The sequence below is a fragment of the Dendrobates tinctorius genome, unplaced genomic scaffold (genome assembly GCF_039654945.1).
Source record: "Dendrobates tinctorius isolate UK_male_01 unplaced genomic scaffold, ASM3965494v1 ptg000214l, whole genome shotgun sequence".
Classification (NCBI taxonomy): domain Eukaryota; kingdom Metazoa; phylum Chordata; class Amphibia; order Anura; family Dendrobatidae; genus Dendrobates; species Dendrobates tinctorius.
In genome coordinates, this window is record NW_027361881.1 from 4672495 (window position 1) to 4700461 (window position 27967).

Here is a 27967-nt window from a genome sequence, read left to right on the forward strand (position 1 = left end):
TTTGATATAATTTGTATAAAGCTTTATTGGCGACATTAGGAAAGCTATAAATTATATCTATTTGCTCGGAATGTGCGGGGCAAGGGAGTAACAGTCTAATAATACTAGGTAGCCATAAGACACAGATGCCTTTCTGCTGGGAGTTGTAGTTCCACAACCGATGAGAGCCACAGGCTAGAGACCACTAATGCCCTGGGACACCACAAGGAATAAATCCCATAGGCGTTTCCCCTTAAATATCAGCAATAGTAAATGACGGCTACGGATGCTCTGAACACTGGGGAGGAAAGGGTCAAATTCTTCATCGGTTTCCGACAGGTCCGCTCTCTGACCCCCGGAGCGACCATGAAATGGCGGACAAGGCAGCGCTGAGGGCGGGGGTCCGGGAAGCGTCATGGTGAGAAGCGTCTGCTCAGGTCATCGTCCCATAGGTGGACGGCGTCATACTTCATCCTGGACGGGGATGGGGTTCACATGTCCCTCGTCCGCCTGTTTCCTGCGCACCTCCGGAGGAGGACGGGGTGGGGGGTTCTCCGGGGGGCGCTTGATGGTCTCTGCCACTTTCAGCTTGGGCGGTGCCTGTGGTTCGATGGGGCGCCATTCCTCTCCACGTATCGCGGCCTAGAGACCCCAGAGAGAAGACGTCAGTGTCCCAGAATATATTACAGACCCCCAAGGCCCCAGTGATGGCTGATAATAGGGGGTCCGCAGCATCTCACATTACACGTCACTACCCTGTAGGGGGCACTCACAGTATGCACCCCCCATCACACAGATATAGAGAGGGGCCCCGGAGCAGGAGACCCCATTATACCTCCATGTAGGGGCTACATGCAGGATACTCACCAGGAGATAGATGATGGCTGCGATGCCCAAACACACCGTGCCCAGGATGGTGGCCAGGATGAAGCCTCCGGGTACTGCCAACCTGTGCGACCAAACAGAACCGGACCAGGGGTCACAGCAGGTAAATTCACAGCACATAAGTGTCCTCCATAATCCCGCTGCCCTGTGTCTGCTCACAGATCAGTGCAATCCGCTCCTGAAACACTCTGTGCTGCTGGAGCACCTGCCCACTGCATTATAACTATCAGCCCATGACCTTCCACAGATCTCTGCAGTCTGTCCCTGAAATACTCTGTGCTGCTGGAGCACCTGCCCCCTCCACTATAACTATCAGCCTGTAACCTCCCACAGATCACTGCAGTCTGTCCCTGAAATACTCTGTGCTGCTGGAGGACCTGCCTCCTCCACTATAACTGTCAGCCTGTGACCTCCCACAGATCAGTGCAGTCCTCCCCTGAAATACTCTGTGCTGCTGGAGAATCTTCCCCCTATCAGCTGTGACCTCCCACAGATCAGTGCAGTCATCTGCTGAAACACTCTGTGCTGCTGGAGCACCTGTCCCCTCCACTATAAGACTCAGCCTGTGACCTCCCACAGATCAGTGCAGTCCTCCCCTGAAAATCTCTGTGTTGCTGGAGAACCTGCCCCCTCCACTATATCAGCCTGTGACCTCCTGCAGATCAGCACAGTCTGCTCCTGAAATACTCTGTGCTGCTGGAGGACCTGCCCCCTCCACTATAACTATCAGCCTGTGACCTCCTGCAGATCAGCACAGTCTGCTCCTGAAATACTCTGTGCTGCTGGAGGACCTGCCCCCTCCACTATAACTATCAGCCTGTGACCTCCTGCAGATCAGCACAGTCTGCTCCTGAAATACTCTGTGCTGCTGGAGGACCTGCCCCCTCCACTATAACTATCAGCCTGTGACCTCCTGCAGATCAGCACAGTCTGCTCCTGAAATACTCTGTGCTGCTGGAGGACCTGCCCCCTCCACTATAACTATCAGCTGTGACCTCCCACAGATCAGTGCAGTCATTGCTGAAATACTCTGTGCTGCTGGAGAACCTGCCCCCTCCACTATAACTATCAGCTGAGACCACCCCTGAAATACTCTGCTGCTGGAGAACCTGCCCCCTCCACTGTAACGGTCAACCTGTGACCTCGCACAGATCAGCCCAGTCCTCCCCTGAAATACTCTGTGCTGGCGAACATACCCCCTCCACTATAACACTCACTTGTGATCTCCCACAGATCAGTGCAGTCATCTGCTGAAATACTCTGTGCTGCTGGAGAACCTGCCCCCTCCACTATAACGCTCAGCCTGTGACATTCCACAGATCAGTGCAGTCCTCCCCTGAAATACTCTGTGCTGCTGACAAGTGCTCAATTACTGCACACCCCGCATTACTAGATACCACATACGATAATGAATGGATACCTGGTTGCAGAGGGCACAATCGGACGCTGCCACATTTGCCCCCGGGACATACTTACCCCGCGTGTAACACGGCGCGGACGTAGTAATTCCGTGTCAGGGGTCCGAATGCTTTCACCACTGATGACATGCACTGCTGACCACTGCAAACACAAGAATAGCCTCCATTAGTGCACAGCGATCGCAGCATTGGGGGTGGGGAATCCACCATGCCCCTCCCTCATGCTTTGCACTGCAGCTCTGCTTACTCAGTTTAGCACAATCTCAGCATTATATCAGTGTAGAGAGATGAGGCCTCAGTGACGGCGAATTCTGTACAGATCAGTGGGTTTTCACACCCCATTAATAATACATGCACGCTCGGTCGAGCAGAGTGTGCATGTGTAAGGTGAGGTCAGGAAGAACAGGTACGGGACAAGCACTCACCATCGCTCCATGGTAGATCCCTTCTTCCTCCTACTCCTGGGATACTCCAGCAGAGTAACGAAGACACCGGCCGCGCTGAGGGCGAAGGATAAGGATCACAGGTCACGGAGAGGACGACGCCCCACGACCCCACCGTAGAGCCGCGGCCTATAGGGGAACTGTACACTGCATTACTGGGGGGACTATAATCTGTGGTAGGGGTATTACAGGGTGATCCGATCAGTGTCCACCTCCCCTCCCCCATAGAGAACCGCACAAGGACCAATGGGAGACTGAAAATGAAGCTTTGTCAAAAACGATCAATCAGTTGTATAAGTTTCAGAAGAGTAAAAGCAGGAGGAAAAGGCGCAAAATGGCAGGGCGCCACACGGCGGAAATCCCACAGACAACGCTATGACGAGCGCCACACGGCGGAAATCCCACAGACAACGCTATGACGAGCGCCACGCGGCAGGAATCCCACCGACAATGCTATAACGAGTGCCACATGGCAGGAATCCCACCGACAATGCTATAACGAGCGCCACGCGGCAGGAATCCCACCGACAATGCTATGACGAGCGCCACACGGCGGAAATCCCACAGACAACGCTATGATGAGCGCCACACGGCGGGAATCCCACCAACAACGCTATGACGGGCACCACACGGCAGGAATCCCACAGACAATGCTACAACGAGCGCCACACGGCAGGAATCCCACAGACAACGCTGTGACAAGCGCCACACGGCAGGAATCCCACAGACAACGCTATGACGAGTGCCACACGGCAGGAATCCCACCGACAATGCTATGACGAGCGCCACACGGCGGAAATCCCACAGACAACGCTATGACGAGCGCCACACGGCGGGAATCCCACCGACAACGCTATGACGGGCGCCATGCGGCAGGAATCCCACAGACAACGCTATGACAAGCGCCACACGGCAGCAATCCCACCGACAATTCCATGACGAGCGCCACACGGCGGAAATCCCACAGACAACGCTATGACGAGCGCCACACGGCGGGAATCCCACCAACAACGCTATGATGGGCACCACACGGCAGGAATCCCACAGACAATGATATGACGAGCGCCACGCGGCAGGAATCCCACAGACAATGCTATGACGAGCGCCACACGGCAGGAATCCCACAGACAATGCTATAACGAGCGCCACACGGCAGCAATCCCACAGACAATGCCATGACGAGCGCCACACGGCAGTAATCCCACCGACAATGCCATGACGAGCGCCACACGGCGGAAATCCCACAGACAACGCTATGACGAGCGCCACACGGCGGGAATCCCACCGACAACGCTATGACGGGCACCATACGGCAGGAATCCCACAGACAACGCTATGACGAGCGCCACGCGGCAGGAATCCCACCGACAATGCTATGACGAGCGCCACACGGCGGGAATCCCACAGACAACGCTATGACGAGCGCCACACGGCAGGAATCCCACAGACAACGCTATGACGAGCGCCACACGGCAGGAATCCCACAGACAACGCTATGACGAGCGCCACACGGCAGGAATCCCACAGACAACGCTATGACGAGCGCCACACGGCAGGAATCCCACAGACAACGCTATGACGAGCGCCACACGGCAGGAATCCCACAGACAACGCTATGACGAGCGCCACGCGGCAGGAATCCCACAGACAATGCTATGACGAGCGCCACACGGCAGCAATCCCACCGACAATGCTATGATGAGCGCCACACGGCGGAAATCCAACCGACAATGCTATGATGAGCGCCACACGGCGGAAATCCCACCGACAATGCTATGACGAGCGCCACACGGCGGAAATCCCACAGACAACGCTATGACGAGAGCCACACGGCATCAATCCCACCGACAATGCTATGACGAGCGCCACACGGCAGCAATCCCACCGACAATGCTATGACGAGCGCCACACGGCGGAAATCCCACAGACAACGCTATGACGAGCGCCACACGGCGGGAATCCCACCGACAACGCTATGACGGGCACCACACGGCAGGAATCCCACAGACGCTATGACGAGCGCCACGCGGCAGGAATCCCACAGACAAAGCTATGACGAGCGCCACGCGGCAGGAATCCCACAGACAATGCTATGACGAGCGCCACACGGCGGGAATCCCACAGACAACGCTATGACGAGCGCCACACGGCAGGAATCCCACAGACAATGCTATGACGAGCGCCACACGGCGGGAATCCCACAGACAACGCTATGACGAGCGCCACACGGCAGAAATCCCAGACAACACTATGACGAGCGCCACACGGCAGGAATCCCAGACAACACTATGACGAGCACCACACGGCAGGAATCCCACAGACAACGCTATGACGAGCGCCGCGCTAATTACAGAGCGACACACGGCAGGAATCCCACCGACAATGCTATGACGAGCGCCACGCTAATTACAGAGCGACACACGGCAGGAATCCCACAGACAACGCTATGACGAGCGCCGCGCTAATTACAGAGCGACACACGGCAGGAATCCCACCGACAATGCTATGACGAGCGCCACGCTAATTACAGAGCGACACACGGCAGGAATCCCACCGACAATGCTATGACAAGCGCCACGCTAATTACAGAGCGACACACGGCAGGAATCCCACCGACAATGCTATGACAAGCGCCACGCTAATTACAGAGCGACACACGGCAGGAATCCCACTGACAATGCTATGACAAGCGCCACGCTAATTACAGAGCGACACACGGCAGGCATCCCACCGACAATGCTGTGACGAGTGTTGCGCTAATTACAGGGCGACACACGGCAGGCATCCCACCGACAATGCTATGACGAGCGCCACGCTAATTACAGAGCGACACACGGCAGGCATCCCACCGACAATGCTATGACGAGCGCCACGCTAATTACAGAGCGACACACGGCAGGAATCCCACCGACAATGCTATGACGAGCGCCACGCTAATTACAGAGCGACACACGGCAGGCATCCCACCGACAATGCTATGACGAGCGCCACGCTAATTACAGAGCGACACACGGCAGGAATCCCACCGACAATGCTATGACGAGCGCCACGCTAATTACAGAGCGACACACGGCAGGCATCCCACCGACAATGCTATGACGAGCGCCACGCTAATTACAGAGCGACACACGGCAGGAATCCCACCGACAATGCTATGACGAGCGCCACGCTAATTACAGAGCGACACACGGCAGGCATCCCACCGACAATGCTATGACGAGCGCCACGCTAATTACAGAGCGACACACGGCAGGCATCCCACCGACAATGCTGTGACGAGTGTTGCGCTAATTACAGGGCGACACACGGCAGGCATCCCACCGACAATGCTATGTGGAGTGTTGCGCTAATTACAGGGCGACACACAGCAGGTATCCCACCGACAATGCTGTGACGAGCACTGCGTCAATTACAGGAACAGGGTAATCATTTATAAGGAAATAATGCTCCAGCGCAGAACCTCCGGTCAGGTTATAATGCTCCGGCGCAGAACCTCCGGTCAGGTTATAATGCTCCGGCGCAGAACCTCCGGTCAGGTTATAATGCTCCGGCGCAGAACTTCCGGTCAGGTTATAATGCTCCTGCGCAGAACCTCCGGTCAGGCTATAATGCTCCAGCACAGAACCTCCGGTCAGGCTATAATGCTCCGGCGCAGAACTTCCGGTCAGGTTATAATGCTCCGGCACAGAACCTCCGGTCAGGTTATAATGCTCCGGCGCAGAACCTCCGGTCAGGTTATAATGCTCCGGCGCAGAACCTCCGGTCAGGCTATAATGCTCCAGCACAGAACCTCCGGTCAGGCTATAATGCTCCGGCGCAGAACTTCCGGTCAGGTTATAATGCTCCGGCACATAACCTCCGGTCAGGTTATAATGCTCCGGCGCATAACCTCCGGTCAGGCTATAATGCTCCGGCACAGAACCTCCGGTCAGGTTATAATGCTCCGGCGCATAACCTCCGGTCAGGCTATAATGCTCCAGCACAGAACCTCCGGTCAGGCTATAATGCTCCGGCGCAGAACTTCCGGTCAGGTTATAATGCTCCGGCACATAACCTCCGGTCAGGTTATAATGCTCCGGCGCATAACCTCCGGTCAGGCTATAATGCTCCGGCACAGAACTTCCGGTCAGGTTATAATGCTCCTGCGCAGAACCTCCGGTCAGGCTATAATGCTCCAGCACAGAACCTCCGGTCAGGCTATAATGCTCCGGCGCAGAACTTCCGGTCAGGTTATAATGCTCCGGCACAGAACCTCCGGTCAGGTTATAATACTCCGGCACTCGGCACAGATTGCAGAATTACCACAGAATAACATCACGATGATGAAGTCGTTACTATGTAAGCGCACAAGTGGTTAAACCTGATTGTGTGGCGTTAATTAACTCTTCCTGTCCCTTCTGTAATGACTTCCTCGTCCCCAGATTTCCCAATTTCTAGGCTCGGTGACCTGATGTTGCACGGTCTCAAAGTGACGCTGACGTCTGAATCACCTCTTCGCCTTTGTTCTGACCCCGCTGCCATATTCCAGAGCCAAATGATGACAAAACACACAATGTGGCGGACGACCCTGATAAAGTGCGACATTTCATGAGATTCGTCCTCCTGGAGACGGGATTGGCTGCGAAGAGGCCGGCCCCCGCGATACATGGACTGATACATTGTATCACAGGAACGCTGACAATTGTTACAAAGGATACATCGCATACACTCCGAACTCCCAACCTTTAAACTGTCCGGCCACCGCAACGATCCCGCCAGAGAGGAGGACTGTGGAGACAGGAAGCAAGAAAATGCGGTCAGCACCCCCCGGAGGAGGTCGTGGACAATACAAGCAATACAGTGCTGCATGGCAGTGCCAGGATTCTTCTTATTGTTTATAATAAAGCAAAATGGGACAATACTTTATAAGCTGCAACCAAATAGGAAGCAAAGAAAAAGAAATGCAAATGTCACCCCCTAAATGCGTCCCTAGAGGGGAGGCGCCGTCACCTGCAGCGTGCTCTGCGCGGCACAAGTTGTGCCCAATCTGTGACTGAGAAATGACATTGGTCGTATGATGGAGCAGATGCAAGATGTTCCAGAATGCCAGGACTTTCCTTCCCACAGTGCAATGCAGCCGAACATGCTGCGGATCTGCAGCCTGAGAGCTAACAGCAAGGCAGCAATACTAAGCCTGCGGCTGGAGCGGACCGCACGCACCACAGAGGCTGCAGCTGGAGCGGACCGCACGCACCACAGAGGCTGCAGCTGGAGCGGACCGCACGCACACCACAGAGGCTGCAGCTGGAGCGGACCGCACGCACCACAGAGGCTGCAGCTGGAGCGGACCGCACACACACCACAGAGGCTGCAGCTGGAGCGGACCGCACACACACCACAGAGGCTGCAGCTGGAGCGGACCGCACACACCACAGAGGCTGCAGCTGACCGCACACACCACAGAGGCTGCAGCTGGAGCGGACCGCACACAACACAGAGGCTGCAGCTGGAGCGGACCGCACACACCACAGAGGCTGCAGCTGGAGCGGACCGCACACACCACAGAGGCTGCAGCTGGAGCGGACCGCACACACCACAGAGGCTGCAGCTGGAGCGGACCGCACACACCACAGAGGCTGCAGCTGGAACGGACCGCACACACCACAGAGGCTGCAGCTGGAGCGGACCGCACACACCACAGAGGCTGCAGCTGGAGCGGACCGCACACACCACAGAGGCTGCAGCTGGAGCGGACCGCACACACCACAGAGGCTGCAGCTGGAGCGGACCGCAGACACCACAGAGGCTGCAGCTGGAGCGGACCGCACACAACACAGAGGCTGCAGCTGGAGCGGACCGCACACACCACAGAGGCTGAAGGTGGAGCGGACCGCACGCACCACAGAGGCTGCAGCTGGAGAGGACCGCACGCACCACAGAGGCTGCAGCTGGAGCGGACCACACCCACCACAGAGGCTGCAGCTGGAGCGGACCGCACACTCCAGAGGCTGCAGCTGGAGAGGACCACACCCACCACAGAGGCTGAAGGTGGAGCGGACCGCACACACCACAGAGGCTGCAGCTGGAGAGGACCGCACGCACCACAGAGGCTGCAGCTGGAGCGGACCACACCCACCACAGAGGCTGCAGCTGGAGAGGACCACACCCACCACAGAGGCTGTAGATTCCTGCATGTTGCCTATGTGATGAGCCCGGTTCTTCATCACTCCTCTTATACCAGCATGGTGCAACATGAGCACAGGACATCATATTAAGAAATACCCAGTGCAGTAACCGCGTCCCCTCCACTTCCCTCCAGAAAGATGAACTAAATTATTTCTTCCATTTGTGTAATCGCCAAGAGTCAACAGTCAGTGGAAATCTGGCAGAGCGGGGGAGGGGACCGCTATTAACCCTCACTCTACCTAGTATATGCAGTATAGACCATGTGCATATGTACGCAATGAAAAAGTATTCATACCCCGTTAAATTTTCCACATTAGGCCTCTTTCACACTTCAGTTTTTTGTGTCGGATAAAATCCGCCAAAAAGCGGGTCCGTTCCTAACTGATGTGAACGGATGCCACAGGATCCGTTTTTTTGACGAGAGAGAGAATTTTTCCGTCCGGAAGAAAGGATTTCAGGGTTAAATTTCCGGCTGACTTCCTTTCTCCGGGCATGCGCACTGTAAAATGCGGATCCTACAACAAAAAAAAAACGTTGCATGGTCCGTCCAGGCATGCCGGCGGACGCAAAAAAATTGGCGGATCCGCAAAAAAACGGATCCAACAGATGGCCATCCGTCAAGATCCGCCGGTAATGCAACTCAATGGGGAAAAAAACGGATCCGCCAAAAAAAATGGCGGATCCGTTTTTTTCAAAAAATGGCGGATTTTGACTGATGGTCAAAAACGGAAGTGTGAAACAGGCCTTACACCTACAAATTAAAATGTACCGTATGTAATGTGCCATCAACACAAAGTATCAAGTGTTTGTGAAATGTAAAGGAAATGAGAAAAGGTTTTCTAAACATTATGATCAGTGCACCTTCTTCTAGGTGTCATGTAGGGGCACAGCGAGAATATGAAAGAAGGTGCCCTGGTCGGATGAGACTAAGGAAGAATTTTTGGGGTTAAATGCAAAACATTTTAAGTGGGAAACTAAGGGTATGTGCACACGCTGCGGATTTGGCCTCTGCGGATCCGCAGCAGTTCTGCAGACTGTACAGTACAATGTAAGTCTATGGGATTTACAATCCGCTGTGCACATGCTGCGGTTTTAAATCCTCAGCATGTCAATTCTTTCTGCGGATTCCGCTGCGGTTTGCCACCTATTCTATTGTCCAGGTGTCAAACCGCAGTGGAAAACCGCTGGCCAATCCGCAGGTAAAACCGCCGGTCAATTTACCTGCAGTTTTACCTGCGTATCTGCATGGAAAAATCCGCTAGTGAATCCGCAGCGTCTGCACATAGCCTAACAGTGAACATCACCCTGAAAACACCATCCCCACAGTCACACATGGTAGCAGCATCATGCTGTGGGGAGGCTTTTCTTCATCAGGGGAAGGGAAGCTGGTAAGCGGTTATAGGAATATGGATGGAGCCAAATATAGGACAATCCTGGAGGAAAATCTGTTAGAGGCTGCAGAAGACGTGAGACTGAGGCATAGGTTCACCTCCCACCAGGACAACGACCCTCAACATCCTGCCAGACATCTCCATCCAATGTCACGAGAGCGTGGGGGGCAAAGAAGAAGGGGCAAAATGTCATCTCTAGATGTGCAAAGCTGGATAGATAGACTTCAAAAGACTGCAAAGAAAGGTGGGAGAGACAGACCCCAAAAGAGTGCAAAGAAAGGTGGGAGAGACCGATCCCAAAAGACTGCAGAGAAAGGTGGGGAGAGAGATCCCAAAAGACTGCAGAGAAAGGTGGGAGAGACAGACCCCAAAAGACTGCAGAGAAAGGTGGGACAGACAGACCCCAAAAGACTGCAAAGAAAGGTGGGAGAGACAGACCCCAAAAGACTGCAGAGAAAGGTGGGAGAGACAGGCCCCAAAAGACTGCAGAGAAAGGTGGGAGAGACAGGCCCCAAAAGACTGCAGAGAAAGGTGGGAGAGACAGGCCCCAAAAGACTCCAGAGAAAGGTGGGAGAGACAGGCCCCAAAAGACTGCAGAGAAAGGTGGGAGAGAGACAGACCCCAAAAGACTGCAGAGAAAGGTGGGAGAGACAGGCCCCAAAAGACTGCAGAGAAAGGTGGGAGACAGACCCCAAAAGACTGCAGAGAAAGGTGGGAGAGACCGATCCCAAAAGACTGCAGAGAAAGGTGGGAGAGACAGACCCCAAAAAACTGCAGAGAAAGGTGGGAGAGACAGACCCCAAAAGACTGCAGAGACAGGTGGGAGAGACAGACCCCAAAAGACTGCAGAGAAAGGTGGGAGAGACAGACCCCAAAAGACTGCAGAGAAAGGTGGGAGAGACAGACCCCAAAAGACTGCAGAGAAAGGTGGGAGAGACAGGACCCAAAAGACTGCAGAGAAAGGTGGGAGAGACAGACCCCAAAAGACTGCAGAGAAAGGTGGGAGAGAGACAGACCCCAAAAGACTGCAGAGAAAGGTGGGAGAGACAGGCCCCAAAAGACTGCAGAGAAAGGTGGGAGAGACAGACCCCAAAAGACTGCAGAGAAAGGTGGGAGAGACAGACCCCAAAAGACTGCAGAGAAAGGTGGGAGAGAGACAGACCCCAAAAGACTGCAGAGAAAGGTGGGAGAGACAGGCCCCAAAAGACTGCAGAGAAAGGTGGGAGAGACAGACCCCAAAAGACTGCAGAGAAAGGTGGGAGAGACAGACCCCAAAAGACTGCAGAGACAGGTGGGAGAGAGACAGAAGCCAAAAGACTGCAGAGACAGGTGGGAGAGACAGACCCCAAAAGACTGCAGAGACAGGTGGGAGAGACAGACCCCAAAAGACTGCAGAGAAAGGTGGGAGAGACCGATCCCAAAAGACTGCAGAGAAAGGTGGGAGAGACAGACCCCAAAAGACTGCAAAGAAAGGTGGGAGAGACAGACCCCAAAAGACTGCAGAGAAAGGTGGGAGAGACAGACCCCAAAAGACTGCAGAGAAAGGTGGGAGAGACAGGACCCAAAAGACTGCAGAGAAAGGTGGGAGAGAGACAGACCCCAAAAGACTGCAGAGAAAGGTGGGAGAGACAGGCCCCAAAAGACTGCAGAGAAAGGTGGGAGAGACAGACCCCAAAAGACTGCAGAGAAAGGTGGGAGAGACAGACCCCAAAAGACTGCAGAGACAGGTGGGAGAGAGACAGAAGCCAAAAGACTGCAGAGACAGGTGGGAGAGACAGACCCCAAAAGACTGCAGAGACAGGTGGGAGAGACAGACCCCAAAAGACTGCAGAGAAAGGTGGGAGAGACCGATCCCAAAAGACTGCAGAGAAAGGTGGGAGAGACAGACCCCAAAAGACTGCAGCAGTAATTGCAGAGAAAGGTCCTACAAAGTACTGACTCAGGGGGCTGAATACAAATGCACCTCACAATCTTCAGAAATATATTATTACAATAATTAGTACACCCCGCATCATTTCCTTTACACGTCACACATACTTGTTACTTTGTGTTGGTTTAACATAAAATCCCAATAAAAACATATAAGTTTGTGGGTATGACGTGGAAAAGTTGGCGGGGTATGAAGACTTTCAAGGCCCTGTAGGCTGTATACATGAGCGGTCAGTATATGAGGGGTGAGGCATTAGGGGCTGCAGGTGACGCCCGGCCCCGGTGACCTCCCGGCTACGTGTGGAGCCACCAGTCCTGGTTTCAGGATATCGGCAGATGTGAGGACGGCTCAGGGCCAGGTGCGGCTCCTGAATTCGGCGACTTCCTCCTCTCACTTCCTCATTCAGACAGATCTGGGTTTACAATAAAGTGCAAAGAAAGAATCTTCCCCAAGTGCGAGATACAAAGAGCCAGAACCCCGAAATCACGTGACCTGGGGGGTACATACCGCTATCCACCCATGTGACCTGGGGGGGTACATACCGCTATCCACCCATGTGACCTGTGGGGTACATACCGCTATCCACCCATGTGACCTGTGGGGTACATACCGCTATCCACCCATGTGACCTGTGGGGTACATACCGCTATCCACCCATGTGACCTGGGGGGGTACATACCGCTATCCACCCATGTGACCTGTGGGGTACATACCGCTATCCACCCATGTGACCTGTGGGGTACATACCGCTATCCACCCATGTGACCTGTGGGGTACATACCGCTATCCACCCATGTGACCTGGGGGGGTACATACCGCTATCCACCCATGTGACCTGGGGGGTACATACCGCCATCCACCCATGTGACCTGTGGGGTACATACCGCTATCCACCCATGTGACCTGGGGGGGTACATACCGCTATCCACCCATGTGACCTGTAGGGTACATACCGCTATCCACCCATGTGACCTGGGGGGGTACATACCGCTATCCACCCATGTGACCTGTGGGGTACATACCACTATCCACCCATGTGACCTGGGGGGGTACATACCGCTATCCACCCATGTGACCTGGGGGGTACATACCGCCATCCACCCATGTGACCTGTGGGGTACATACCGCTATCCACCCATGTGACCTGGGGGGGTACATACCGCTATCCACCCATGTGACCTGGGGGGGGTACATACCGCTATCCACCCATGTGACCTGGGGGGGGTACATACCGCTATCCACCCATGTGACCTGGGGGGTATATACCGCCATCCACCCATGTGACCTGGGGGGTACATACCGCTATCCACCCATGTGACCTGTGGGGTACATACCGCTATCCACCCATGTGACCTGTGGGGTACATACCGCTATCCACCCATGTGACCTGTGGGGTACATACCGCCATCCACCCATGTGACCTGTGGGGTACATACCGCTATCCACCCATGTTTTATGGTCTTAAATTGGACTGCAGGTGACATCTACAAAATTATCTGCACTCAGAGAGTTATCACTGTTATATGTGGTGTTACATAGGACTGCAGGTGACATCTACAAAATTATCTGCACTCAGAGAGTTATCACTGTTATATGTGGTGTTACATAGGACTGCAAGTGACATCTACTACATTATCTGTACTCAGAGCGTTATCACTGTTATCTGTGGTGTTACATAGGACTGCAAGTGACATCTACTACATTATCGGTACTCAGAGCGTTATGACTGTGTAATCTATGGTGTCACATAGGACTGCAGGTGACATCTACTACATTATCTGTACTGTTTTCACTGTTATCTGTGGTGTTACATAGGACTGCGCTGACACACATAGACCCCCATCTATAATGTGACAGGTCCCGCACTGCTGGGGACGACAGATACTCACTCAGTCCTGATGCCAGCGCCTGCTCGTTCGCCCACATTGCCCATTCTATCTGCCCCATGGCTGCAGACGGCAGGAGACTCTGGAGTAACTTGTGGAGTCAGTGTCACTTCCTGCTGACGAGATGTTATATAGGGAGCAGCCTCCTCGTCCTGCCTCCCTGCCAGCACTCAGCACCACCTCCCCAGCTCACCTCCTCTCTTCTCCATCTTACCGCCTGGCCTCTTCTGCTCCCCATCTTACCTCTTCTCTTCTGCTCCCCATCTTACCTCCTCGCCTCTTCTGGTCCCCATCTTACCTCTTCTCCTCTTCTGCTCCCCATCTTACCTCTTCTCTTCTGCTCCCCATCTTACCTCCTCGCCTCTTCTGGTCCCCATCTTACCTCTTCTCCTCTTCTGCTCCCCATCTTGCCTCTTCTGCTCCCCATCTTGCCTCTTCTGCGCCCCATCTTGCCCCCTCGCCTCTTCTGCTCCCCATCTTACCCCCTCGCCTCTTCTGCTCCCCATCTTACCTCCTCGCCTCTTCTTCTCCCCATCTTACCTCCTCGCCTCTTCTGCTCCCCATCTTACCTCCTCGCCTCCTCTTCTCCCCATCTTACCTCCTCGCCTCTTCTGTTCTCCCCCTTACCTCCACGCCTATTCTCTTCTGCTCCCCATCTTACCTCCTCGCCTCTTCTCTTCTGCTCCCCATCTTACCTCCTCGCCTCTTCTCTTCTGCTCCCCATCTTACCTCCTCGCCTCTTCTGTTCTCCCCCCTTACCTCCTCGCCTCTTCTCTTCTGCTACCCATCTTACCTCCTCGCCTCTTCTCTTCTGCTCCCCATCTTACCCCCTCGCCTCTTCTGCTCCCCATCTTACCTCTTCTCTTCTGCTCCCCATCTTACCTCCTCGCCTCTTCTTCTCCCCATCTTACCTCCTCGCCTCTTCTCTTCTGCTCCCCATCTTACCTCCTCGCCTCTTCTGTTCTCCCCCCTTACCTCCTCGCCTCTTCTGCTCCCCATCTTACCTCCTCGCCTCTTCTCTTCTGCTCCCCATCTTACCCCCTCGCCTCTTCTGCTCCCCATCTTACCTCTTCTCTTCTGCTCCCCATCTTACCTCTTCTCTTCTGCTCCCCATCTTACCTCCTCGCCTCTTCTTCTCCCCATCTTACCTCCTCGCCTCTGCTCTTATCCCCCCCTTACCTCCTCGCCTCTTCTCTTCTGCTCCCCCCCTTACCTCCTCGCCTCTTCTCTTCCCCATCTTATCTCCTCGCCTCTTCTCTTCTGCTCCCCATCTTACCTCCTCGCCTCTTCTCTTCTGCTCCCCATCTTACCTCCTCGCCTCTTCTCTTCTGCTCCCCATCTTACCTCCTCGCCTCTTCTCTTCTGCTCCCCCCCTTACCTCCTCGCCTCTTCTCTTCTGCTCCCCATCTTATCTCCTCGCCTCTTCTGTTCTCCCCCATTACCTCCTCGCCTCTTCTCTTCTGCTCCCCATCTTACCTCCTCGCCTCTTCTCTTCTGCTCCCCATCTTACCTCCTCGCCTCTTCTCTTCTGCTCCCCATCTTACCTCCTCGCCTCTTCTCTTCTGCTCCCCCCCTTACCTCCTCGCCTCTTCTCTTCTGCTCCCCATCTTATCTCCTCGCCTCTTCTGTTCTCCCCCATTACCTCCTCGCCTCTTCTCTTCTGCTCCCCATCTTACCTCCTCGCCTCTTCTCTTCTGCTCCCCATCTTACCTCCTCGCCTCTTCTCTTCTGCTCCCCATCTTACCTCCTTGTCTCTTCTCTTCTCCATCCCTTCATCAGTTCTATAACAAAAAGTGAAGTTATTTCTCCTGTGAAACTCGGACAAAAGAATCTCAATCGTCTCATATGCTTTGTGTTAGACAGAAACTAAGAAAAGTCGTCAGTGCAGAAACCGTGGAAATGTGAGAAATTACATAAACCCCTGATAACCAAACATAGGGGCTTGAGAATGAATGGTGGATCCCATTTAATCTGCTGTATATACAGGTGTTATGAGTCATTGTACATAAGGTGAGCTGTGACATCGCCTATTGTGAATGATGGATCCTGTGTTATCCACCGTATATAGAGGTGTTATCATTCATTGTACAGGAGAGGGAGGAGGTGAGCTGTGACTTCATCTAATGTGAATGGTGAATCCTGTGTTATCGGTCATTGTACAGGAGGAGGAGGAGGAGGAGGAGGTGAGCCGTGACATCAGGTATTGTGAATGGTGGATCCTGTGTTATCTACTGTATTTAGAGGTGTTATCAGTCATTGCACAGGAGGAGGTGAGCTGTGACATCACCTATTGTGAATGGTGAATCCTGTGTTATTGGTCAGTTTAGGAGAAGGTGAGCTGTGACTTCATCTATTGTGAGTGGTGTGTACTGTGTCATCAGCTGTATATAGTGGTGTTTTCAGTTATTGTACAGGAGGGGGGGAGGAGGTGAGCTGTGACATCATGTATTGTGAATGCTGAATCCTGTGTTATCTACTGTATATAGAGGTGTTTTCAGTCATTGTGCAGGAGGTGAGCTGTGACATGTATTGTGAATGGTGGCTCCTGTGTTATCGGCTGAATATAGAAGTGTTATCAGTCATTGTACAGGAGGAGGTGAGCTGTGACATCATGTATTGTGAATGCTGGATCCTGTGTTATCTACTGTATATAGAGGTGTTATCAGTCATTGTGCAGGAGGTGAGCTGTGACATCATGTATTGTGAATGGTGGCTCCTGTGTTATCAGCTGTATATAGAAGTGTTATCAGTCATTGTACAGGAGGAGGTGAGCTGTGACATCATGTATTGTGAATGCTGGATCCTGTGTTATCTACTGTATATAGAGGTGTTATCAGTCTTTGTACAGGAGGAGGTGAGCTGTGACATCACTATTGTGAATGCTGGATCCCCTGTGTTATCTACTGTATATAGAGGTGTTATCAGTCTTTGTACAGGAGGAGGAGGTGAGCTGTGACATCACTATTGTGAATGGTGGCTCCTGTGTTATCAGTCGCTGTAATCCTGTCTGTGATGATACTGAAGTGACTGCACAGAACAGGAGTTTCATTCTAATGGTGGATGTGCGATCTGATAGAAAACTGCAACATTTTTTATTTTTTACTTTAGATAATATTGGAAAGAAAAGAAAAATAATCTTAATGATATTTAGTGCAAAAACTTCCTTTCTCTATAAGTCTCCGAGCATCGTCAGGGGAGATTCGTGGTCTGTCGCGTGCAGGGGATACATCCTGTCCCTCCTCTTGGTGGGCGATATAATCATATCTTGATATTAGAGGGAGCCCGTCAGTCGCTTCTTGTTCCCAAACCAGATGCCGGAACTTCAGAGAAAACATTCTCCTATTATTGCCCCATTCTCAAGACCGGATTGCAGCCGATCACACAACTACCCCTCAGTATCGGCCGAGATCAGGCTGAGATCTATGGAAGGGAACTCCGCAATGCAGAAATGTGCCGGAGCAGCGATGGTGGGGGCAGCGAGGGTGGTCTCAGCATCTACTGTTCCTCATTGGGAAACATTACACCCCCTCCCCCACCCAGAGAGACATGGCTGATAACAAAGAGCAATTGTTTGCATTTAGCTGTCCTACAGTCGCTCTCTCTGCAGCCGAAAATACAGAATACAGCGAGTGACAGATTGTGTTCTGCATTCTTCTGGCGTAAGACCCCATAAGCTGAACCCCCCCACCCTGCGATATCATCTGAGAGTCCAATGTGTACGGGGTCAGGGGCTCCCAAGAAGGAACCGGCCTGTTACATGGCCAATCCTTGTTATCTGGGAAAACAGCCGCTGCCGGAGGGCGCCAGATAATGTGGGGGGGACCAAGAGGAGTCCGAATGATTGGGGAGGACCAAGAGGAGTCCAGGGGGAGGAGGACCAAGTGGAGTCCAGATGATGGGGGAGGAGTCCAGAAGATGGGGCAGGGTGGAAGACCAAGAGGAGTGCAGATGATGGGGAAGGGGACCAAGAGGAGTCCAGGGGGAGGAAGACAAAGTGGAGTCCAGATGATGGGGGAGGAGCCCAGAAGATGGGGTGGGGTGGAAGACCAAGAGGAGTCCAGATGATGGGGAAGGGGGCCAAGAGGAGTCCAGGGGGAGGAAGACAAAGTGGAGTCCAGATGATGGGGGAGGAGCCCAGAAGATGGGGCAGGGTGGAAGACCAAGAGGAGTGCAGATGATGGGGAAGGGGGCCAAGAGGAGTCCAGGGGGAGGAAGACAAAGTGGAGTCCAGATGATGGGGGAGGAGCCCAGAAGATGGGGCGGGGTGGAAGACCAAGAGGAGTGCAGATGATGGGGAAGGGGGCCAAGAGGAATCCAGGGGGAGGAGGACCAAGAGGAGTCCAGGAGGAGGACCAAGAGGAGTCCAGATGATGGGGGAGGAGGGCCAAGAGGAGTCCAGAAGATGGGGTGGGGTGGAAGACCAAGAGGAGTGCAGATGATGGGGAAGGGGACCAAGAGAATAGGGGGAGGAGGACCAAGAGTCCAGGAGGAGGAGGACCAAGTGGAGTCCAGATGATGGGGGAGGAGGGCCAAGAGGAGTCCAGAAGATGGGGCGGGGTGGAAGACCAAGAGGAGTCCAGATGATGGGGAAGGGGGCCAAGAGGAGTCCAGGGGGAGAAGGGCCAAAAGAAGTCCATATGATGGGGGGGGGGGGAAGAGGACCAAGAGGAGGAGCACAGAGGACTCTAGGGGCAGGAGGAGGAGCACAGAGGACTCTAGGGGCAGGAGGAGGAGCACAGAGGACTCTAGGGGCAGGAGGAGGAGCACAGAGGACTCTAGGGGCAGGAGGAGGAGCACAGAGGACTCTAGGGGCAGGAGGAGGAGCACAGAGGACTCTAGGGGCAGGAGGAGGAGCACAGAGGACTCTAGGGGCAGGAGGAGGAGCACAGAGGACTCTAGGGGCAGGAGGAGGAGCACAGAGGACTCTAGGGGCAGGAGGAGGAGCACAGAGGACTCTAGGGGCAGGAGGAGGAGCACAGAGGACTCTAGGGGCAGGAGGAGGAGCACAGAGGACTCTAGGGGCAGGAGGAGGAGCACAGAGGACTCTAGGGAGAGGAGGAGGAGCACAGAGGACTCTAGGGAGAGGAGGAGGAGCACAGAGGACTCTAGGGAGAGGAGGAGGAGCACAGAGGACTCTAGGGAGAGGAGGAGGAGCACAGAGGACTCCAGGGGGAGGAGGAGGAGCACAGAGGACTCCAGGGGGAGGAGGAGGAGGAGCACAGAGGACTCCAGGGGGAGGAGGAGGAGGAGCACAGAGGACTCCAGGGGGAGGAGGAGGAGGAGCACAGAGGACTCCAGGGGGAGGAGGAGGAGGAGCACAGAGGACTCCAGGGGGAGGAGGAGGAGGAGCACAGAGGACTCCAGTAGTGGCTCTCACACAGAACTCGGTTGAGCTCCTGTATGGGGGAGATGGATTTCAGCTGACTGACGGCCATTATTGTGTATGGGGGCTTTACAGTAAGCACTGACTGGTACCAGGCAGCACATGGAGAAATTGCAGGGATGATTTCCTTACCCTACGACATTTATCTCGCCATCTATGGCCTCCGCTATAATCCACAGTAGATAAGACAGAGAATATTCTCATTATCCTCACCTTCCAAATTAGGGAAAAATAGAGGCAAGTTTATTAATTAGGATATTTTTTTATTTTCCCATTAAAATGGGGAAATCGGATATAAATTTTTTGTTATGCCAAAAAGTCAGATTCCTTTTTCCTGTAGAAATTTATCTGCTTTAAATAATTATTTTCCTGGAGATCTTCTGAGGAACAAACAGATGTTGCTGCGGGTAGAAAATGTGATAAAATAATTGTCCGGTGACATCAGACACTTGTTTTGGGAAGGCCATCAGATCCCAAGAGATCCAGGGAGAGATCTTGTGACTCCATGGGGCCGGGTCCTGGCTGCAAAATAAAGCCGTGAAGAGTCAGAAGAGATCAGTGCGGAGCGGACGCGTTCATGGCGAGATTTGGTTTTGATCCGTTGAACAATATTTGAAGTTTTAAATCTGGATACAAGAACGTTACAAACGCCCTGATCTACATCATGTCTCTAGTCACATCCGGAGCTGCAATTACAATCTGTAAGTTCATATCCATCAACTCTATGATGGCCGAGCGGTCTCGTTATCAGTAATGGACTGTGCACAATATACCTGTGTGACAATGACGTAGCGCACTGCTCCCGGGCTAACATCCGTTTCTACAGCAGACAGGAGCTCCTGAGACAGAGGAGCCGGAGCGACCGACAGTCCCTTCAGATATCTGCAGAGGAACAGACTACGGTTCAGACAAGAAAATGAATGTGGGAAAGTTCTGAGGGACGATCTTAAGTGTCTGTGGTGTCACCCAGCTTTCCCAGGATTAGACAAACCTTCATATAAGGACCGAGGACCTGCAGTCGGGAATACGCCTGGAAGACTTATACAATAAGCAGAAAGTTTACAGAGAAAGGTAAAAAGTGGCAACGTGTCTGGTGAAATGTGAGCTGCCCAATGGAGGATGAAGTCAGGGACGCGGAGGAAGGCAATGAGGCGAAGTCTCAGCGGGAGATTTCTTGTCTCCTCTTGTGAATTCCTCAATATCGTGATGATGATGATACTGGATACTGTGACTACAGAACCTGACAATCGCTTCCATACTGCACTACTGTAGTCACGGTGTCCCAGGCGACACAAGTAACACAACGGGAAAATTCATGTTCTCTAGAGATCTCCCCGCGGGGAGCGGTAATGGGAAATGCAAATAAAGTGCAAAGTATGGCGAGTCCAAGAACTAGGCGAAGCGATCGCTGTGCAGTCACTACTTCCCCAATACGGCGGCTTCGTGAATTCTGCATCGCTCCCGTGCGGTTTGGGTATTTTCTGGAACACAGAACTGTATATATTTGTTGCAGAAATCTCTGTGGCGGCTCGATACATCGGAACGGGACAAATAAAACCCATACACAGCGAAACAGCCCCAGTCAGAGGAACGAAAGAGATTTAGATTCAGAGATTTCTACAACAAATATGCTCTGTGTGAACAGACCTGGACCAGGACAGAGCTTGTGGCAGCGTCCCAGTCCAGGTGGTCTCTCAGGCTGCGGGGCGATTCTCTAACTTACGGGTCTCCATTACACTCCGGAGGGAAGGAACGCTTCACCATCTCCACAAACTCATTGACTGTTGGCTCCAGGGTGAAGAGGACGGCGTTAGGACCTGCATCGAAGCTGTAAGCGACCTGCAAGACAAGCAAAACATGTAAGGAGCGTGCAGGAAGAAGGGTTGTCCATAAAATCTGCACAGGCGGCAATAATCAGACCTGGGGTAAAGAGACGGACGGTAAAGAGGGACCCTGCCTTGTAGGAAGCAGTCAGGACAGGGAGCAACTCTCTGATACACAACCAGAGCGAAACATCAAGAGGGTTCCTTCCCACCCTAGGGTGATCGCCTGCAGTGTTACCGGCCACCTTTACAGTCTATCAAAGGTGTCCTCAGTAAAGAGCGCAGCTCTAAAGTTGTCGGGATCCCTGGATGGGACCAACTTCAGTGCCCGTCCGATGCTGCGTCATTTAGCGGCCCAGGAGAAAGCACCGTTCATTCCAGGGCGTTCCTATAACGCAGGTCCGAACTGTCAATCAGGAGCTGACGGCCCTTCAGGGAGCAGCGGAGCATCAGTCATGAGACGACCCCTGTGCGCTAATCTATAGGACCAGCAGCTCGTCACACACCTCAGAATATTGTCAGCCATACAGATTTGTTTTAATGGAGGGAGTAAGCAGTCAGCAGACCCCTGTGCGAACCAAGCAGGTGAAATCCAGCACGATCGGTCAGGACACCCCATACACACTAGATGGTCAGCCGCTCCCACCAAGATGGGAAAATATTCACCTAATATTTACCTTAGTCTGGCCATAGTGGGCATTGTACCGGTGAACCAAGCCGATGATACTCTGGGAGACCTGGTTAAGGTAAAAGATCGGGGGGTGGGTGTCCAGGCACGTGGCGTGGAACTGGTTACTGTCTTTCATAGTTAGTTGCCCAAAAGCTTCAAAGTCCTTCTTTTTAATGGCGTCGATCATCTCGACCATTCGTCCCGGCACGACCGATTCAGCCCGAAACTACGGGAAAGTAGAAAACAAAAGGTAACATCAGCAGACGTCTGCTCAGCCGCTGCCCCAGGACCTATATTACTGCAGAAGTGACTCCTCTCGTCCCCCCACTCCTTTAGACCCCTTTTGTGCCCCCCGGTCATCTGCAAGAGCAGCCACCGATATCACATCCAGAAGTAAATATCCCAGGAGATCATTAATCTATAAGTTGTCATCGTGGGTGCGGAGGTTGTGAACTTCCTGCCAAACACTCCAGACTGCATCTATCTGGGCTGATAACCGGGAACCAAAGACGGGTTCAGCTTGACACGACATGGACAGACGGTAGGCATAAGGATTAGTTCACTGCTGTAACCCTGCGTTTCCCGCCTGGTTGCATTGTTTTCTGAATGTATCCTGATCAATGCTTTTAGTGCAGAGAATCCTTTCCAAAGAAGGGCATGCGGCAGAGTATTTTACACATGCAGCAATAGCGGAATCCATGTGGGAAAGGGTTGCAGTGGGCTTACCCAGTGTCGTATATATACCCCTGCTTACGCCATACACCGGTCCGGCCGTGCTGGACATTTTCTATGTAGGCTGTCCTTACCTTCAGCAGGGGGCTTGTCTCTACACTCGTCTGCATGCCCGCTGTGCTGCCAACGTGCTTCTTCTCGGCGCTGGCCTGAAATATTAGGTGCACAGCGTTTACTGCCATCCTGGGTACCATCAGGGCAGAGCGGGAACGTTGATCATCAGGGACAATTGGCAGCTCACTGCTGTCCTAGCACTGCGACCCCTTCATGCTCAGGGCCACTGGGGGTCCCAGAGGCCAGGTCATACAATGACGGCCCACCCTGACGATACGCCCTCACTTTATAAGATGTGATGACCCCTTACTGCCCTTGTACGTACCACCAGGATCAGAATCCGCAGCTCCGGCCAATGAGTCTCTGCTTCCACCAGCTGGGCCAGGCTGTCCTTCCCGTCTTCTCTCTCCCCCATGACCCACTGGACAAATCCCCCATACATGCTCCTGCAGGCACTGCCAGAACCCTGCCGGGCAATCTCCGACAGCTCGCCGTCCACACCGTACAGCTTGGCCAGCGAGTACACTGAGGAATCAACAATAACATTAATCATCGTATGCTCCCACATGTCACCAGCAAGACACGGACCGCAGCTCTGGGTGTGAATGGAGAAATGGCAAATGCTTAACATTTACAATGTTAAAGGGAATCTGTCAGCAGGTTTTGTCATGTAATCCGACAGCAACATAATGTCGGGGCAGAGACCCTGATGCCAGCGATATTTCTCTTACTTTACTGAAGGCAGCAGTTGTGATAGTCACTGTTTTGTCTGCTGCAGATCTAGCAGTGCTCTGAATGCTGAGCTCTGTATAACCTCCCACCCCACAGATTGACAGATTTCTGTGTACACTGTGCATAGGCAGGAAGCTGGGGGCGTAGATGGACTAGGGACATGAGACAGCTGGTCCTGAATGATAATCTCCCACCCATAACACACAACCAAGTACGTGACATTGCTGGAATCAGAGTCACTGTTGCTCTCAGATTAACCAGCAAAAACCTGCTGATAGATTCCTTTTAAAGGGAATCCATGAAATCAGAGAGGGCCCCGGACAGTAGTCAGGCAAAATCATCTCACCTGTCGGTCACCGGTGTGTATTGGGGCAGACGTTTTTGTGTATTAACATATATACATCGTGGATATCACTGGATAATGCCTGCACCGTGGGTGGATTTCATCAGACTCTTCCTGCACTGTGGACTTGTTGCTAGAAGGGGGATGAGGGGAGCGTGCATATCATCAGACTCTTCCTGCACTGTGGACTTGTTGCTAGCAGGGGGATGAGTGGAGCGTGCATATCATCAGACTCTTCCTGCACTGTGGACTTGTTGCTAGCAGGGGGATGAGGGGAGCGTGCATATCATCAGACTCTTCCTGCACTGTGGACTTGTTGCTAGCAGGGGGATGAGTGGAGCGTGCATATTATCAGACTCTTCCTGCACTGTGGACTTGTTGCTAGCAGGGGGATGAGTGGAGCGTGCATATCGTCAGACTCTTCCTGCACTGTGGACTTGTTGCTAGAAGGGGGATGAGGGGAGCGTGCATATCATCAGACTCTTCCTGCACTGTGGACTTGTTGCTAGAAGGGGGATGAGGGGAGCGTGCATATCATCAGACTCTTCCTGCACTGTGGACTTGTTGCTAGAAGGGGGATGAGGGGAGCGTGCATATCATCAGACTCTTCCTGCACTGTGGACTTGTTGCTAGCAGGGGGATGAGGGGAGCGTGCATATCATCAGACTCATCCTGCACGGTGGACTTGTTGCTAGCAGGGGGATGAGGGGAGTGTGCATATCATCAGACTCTTCCTGCACAGTGGACTTGTTGCTAGCAGGGGGATGAGGGGAGTGTGCATATCATCAGACTCTTCCTGCACGGTAGACTTGTTGCTAGCAGGGGGACGAGTGGAGCGTGCATATCATCAGACTCTTCCTGCACTGTGGACTTGTTGCTAACAGGGGGATGAGGGGAGCGTGCATATCATCAGACTCTTCCTGCACTGTGGACTTGTTGCTAGCAGGGGGATGAGGGGAGCGTGCATATCATCAGACTCTTCCTGCACTGTGGACTTGTTGCTAGCAGGGGGACGAGTGGAGCGTGCATATCATCAGACTCTTCCTGCACTGTGGACTTGTTGCTAGCAGGGGGACGAGTGGAGCGTGCATATCATCAGACTCTTCCTGCACTGTGGACTTGTTGCTAGCAGGGGGACGAGTGGAGCGTGCATATCATCAGACTCTTCCTGCACTGTGGACTTGTTGCTAGCAGGGGGATGAGGGGAGCGTGCATATCATCAGACTCTTCCTGCACTGTGGACTTGTTGCTAGCAGGGGGACGAGTGGAGCGTGCATATTATCAGACTCTTCCTGCACTGTGGACTTGTTGCTAGCAGGGGGACGAGTGGAGCGTGCATATCATCAGACTCTTCCTGCACTGTGGACTTGTTGCTAGCAGGGGGATGAGGGGAGCGTGCATATCATCAGACTCTTCCTGCACGGTGGACTTGTTGCTAGCAGGGGGATGAGGGGAGCGTGCATATCATCAGACTCTTCCTGCACGGTGGACTTGTTGCTAGCAGGGGGATGAGGGGAGCGTGCATATTATCAGACTCTTCCTGCACTGTGGACTTGTTGCTAGCAGGGGGACGAGTGGAGCGTGCATATCATCAGACTCTTCCTGCACTGTGGACTTGTTGCTAGCAGGGGGATGAGGGGAGCGTGCATATCATCAGACTCTTCCTGCACGGTGGACTTGTTGCTAGCAGGGGGATGAGGGGAGCGTGCATATCATCAGACTCATCCTGCACGGTGGACTTGTTGCTAGCAGGGGGACGAGTGGAGCGTGCATATCATCAGACTCTTCCTGCACTGTGGACTTGTTGCTAGCAGGGGGATGAGGGGAGCGTGCATATCATCAGACTCTTCCTGCACGGTGGACTTGTTGCTAGCAGGGGGATGAGGGGAGCGTGCATATCATCAGACTCTTCCTGCACGGTGGACTTGTTGCTAGCAGGGGGATGAGGGGAGCGTGCATATTATCAGACTCTTCCTGCACTGTGGACTTGTTGCTAGCAGGGGGACGAGTGGAGCGTGCATATCATCAGACTCTTCCTGCACTGTGGACTTGTTGCTAGCAGGGGGATGAGGGGAGCGTGCATATCATCAGACTCTTCCTGCACGGTGGACTTGTTGCTAGCAGGGGGATGAGGGGAGCGTGCATATCATCAGACTCATCCTGCACGGTGGACTTGTTGCTAGCAGGGGGACGAGTGGAGCGTGCATATCATCAGACTCATCCTGCACGGTGGGCTCTGCTCAAACGTATACCGACAGCACAGCGGCTGATGGGTGATAACATTACTTACCCAGACAGGCATATCCAGCCGCAGAAGACGCCAGCCCGGCTGCAGTGGGGAAGTTGTTGGCTGAGCAGATGTGGACCTTGTAATTCAGGACCCTGGAGGCGCCGTCCTCTCCGCTGCTTCTCCTCTTTCTGGCCAAACGACGGACTGCAGCGAATCGGAAACAAGGCAAATAATGGAGGATAAACTAGAAATATTCTCTGGTGGTCACACGGGGTCTTAATGGCGAGCTCAGAGGTGTAAATGATGGGTCACATAGTGCTCATCTGACATTGTGTAATGGATCTTGTACCAAACCTCCACCTGTGCAACTCCCCAAACAGCAAATACAGCTCTGCGGGGGCTGCCGGAAACAGTCAGCAAGCATGTGAGAGACATCACTCCTGTCAGCCGAGCGCCTGCAATGCAGATATTTCATCCTACATCACATTACGGTACAGACGAGAAAAGAGGAGAGCTCCAACGTCTGTAAGACCAAGCTGTCAGGGGGCTGGATACTATTTCCAATAACGCCCAGCAGAATAGTGAGTGCAGCTCTGGAGTATAACACAGGATGTAACTCAGGATCAGTAATGTAATGCATGTACACTGTGACTGCACCAGCAGAATAGTGAGTGCAGCTCTGAAGTATAACACAGGATGTAACTCAGGATCAGTAATGTATGTACACAGTGACTGCACCAGTAGAATAGTGAGTGCAGTTCTGGGGTATAATACAGGATGTAACTCAGGATCAGTAATGTAATGTATGTACACAGTGACTGCACCAGCAGAACAGTGAGTGCAGCTCTGGAGTATAATACAGGAGGTAACTCAGGATCACTAATGTATGTACACAGTGACTGCACCAGCAGAATAGTGAGTGCAGCTCTGGAGTATAACACAGGATGTAACTCAGGATCAGTAATGTAATGTATGTACACTGTGACTGCACCAGCAGAATAGTGAGTGCAGCTCTGAAGTATAACACAGGATGTAACTCAGGATCAGTAATGTATGTACACAGTGACTGCACCAGCAGAATAGTGAGTGCAGCTCTGGAGTATAATACAGGATGTAACTCAGGATCAGTAATGTAATGTATGTACACAGTGACTGCACCAGCAGAAGCGTGAGTGCAGCTCTGGAGTATAATACAGGATGTAACTCAGGATCAGTAATGTAATGTATGTACACAGTGACTGCACCAGCAGAATAGTGAGTGCAGCTCTGAAGTATAACACAGGATGTAACTCAGGATCAGTAATGTATGTACACAGTGACTGCACCAGCAGAATAGTGAGTGCAGCTCTGGGGTATAATACAGGATGTAACTCAGGATCAGTAATGTAATGTATGTACACAGTGACTGCACCAGCAGAACAGTGAGTGCAGCTCTGGAGTATAATACAGGAGGTAACTCAGGATCACTAATGTATGTACACAGTGACTGCACCAGCAGAACAGTGAGTGCAGCTCTGGAGTATTATACAGTATGTAACTCAGGATCAGTAATGTTATGTACACAGTGACTGCACCAGCAGAATAGTGAGTGCAGCTCTGGAGTATTATACAGGATGTAACTCAGGATCAGTAATGTAATGTATGTACACAGTGACTGCACCAGCAGAATAGTAAGTGCAGCTCTGGAGGATAATACAGGATGTAACTCAGGATCAGTAATGTAATGTATGTACACAGTGACTGCACCAGCAGAATAGTGAGTGCAGCTCTGGAGTATAATACAGGCTGTAACTCAGGATCACTAATGTATGTACACAGTGACTGCACCAGCAGAACAGTGAGTGCAGCTCTGGAGTATTATACAGTATGTAACTCAGGATCAGTAATGTTATGTACACAGTGA

General features: G+C 52.8%; 2 protein-coding genes across 4 annotated transcripts in view; both read right to left on the reverse strand.

Moving 5' to 3' along the window:
- On the reverse strand, positions 1–14210 carry CYBA (cytochrome b-245 alpha chain). Its single transcript, XM_073554949.1, has 6 exons — positions 14101–14210; positions 7423–7492; positions 2708–2782; positions 2341–2424; positions 847–928; positions 1–621 (listed from the first exon to the last, which is right to left on the reverse strand). Exons 1-6 carry the CDS (start codon positions 14156–14158, stop codon positions 442–444), a joined length of 549 nt encoding a protein of 182 aa, XP_073411050.1. The 5' UTR covers positions 14159–14210; the 3' UTR covers positions 1–441.
- Positions 14129–27967, reverse strand: part of MVD (mevalonate diphosphate decarboxylase) — a 21473-nt gene continuing 7634 nt past the window's right edge. Inside the window, exons 5-12 of one of the 3 annotated variants that reach the window (XM_073554944.1) lie at positions 26125–26268; positions 23085–23284; positions 22780–22854; positions 21981–22199; positions 21204–21319; positions 20254–20362; positions 15842–15878; positions 14129–14210 (exon numbers count right to left, since the gene is read on the reverse strand). In XM_073554944.1, coding sequence (XP_073411045.1) covers positions 15873–15878; positions 20254–20362; positions 21204–21319; positions 21981–22199; positions 22780–22854; positions 23085–23284; positions 26125–26268 — 869 coding nt within the window. In that variant the 3' untranslated portion in view covers positions 14129–14210; positions 15842–15872. Of the gene's footprint in view, positions 14211–15697; positions 15879–19722; positions 20003–20253; positions 20363–21203; positions 21320–21980; positions 22200–22779; positions 22855–23084; positions 23285–26124; positions 26269–27967 lie in introns of those variants that run through there. The other 2 variants (XM_073554943.1, XM_073554942.1) reach the window with 2 other exon arrangements.

Bases quoted from the DNA above. Each gene is read 5' to 3' on its own strand.
- CYBA (XM_073554949.1), bottom strand. From the start codon at position 14,158: ATGGGGCAGATAGAATGGGCAATGTGGGCGAACGAGCAGGCGCTGGCA. The intron at 2,425-2,707 runs GTGAGTGCTTGT...TTGTGTTTGCAG, and splicing joins GGATCTACCATGGAGCGATG to TGGTCAGCAGTGCATGTCAT. The intron at 929-2,340 runs GTAAGTATGTCC...TTGGTCGCACAG, and splicing joins CGCGCCGTGTTACACGCGGG to GTTGGCAGTACCCGGAGGCT.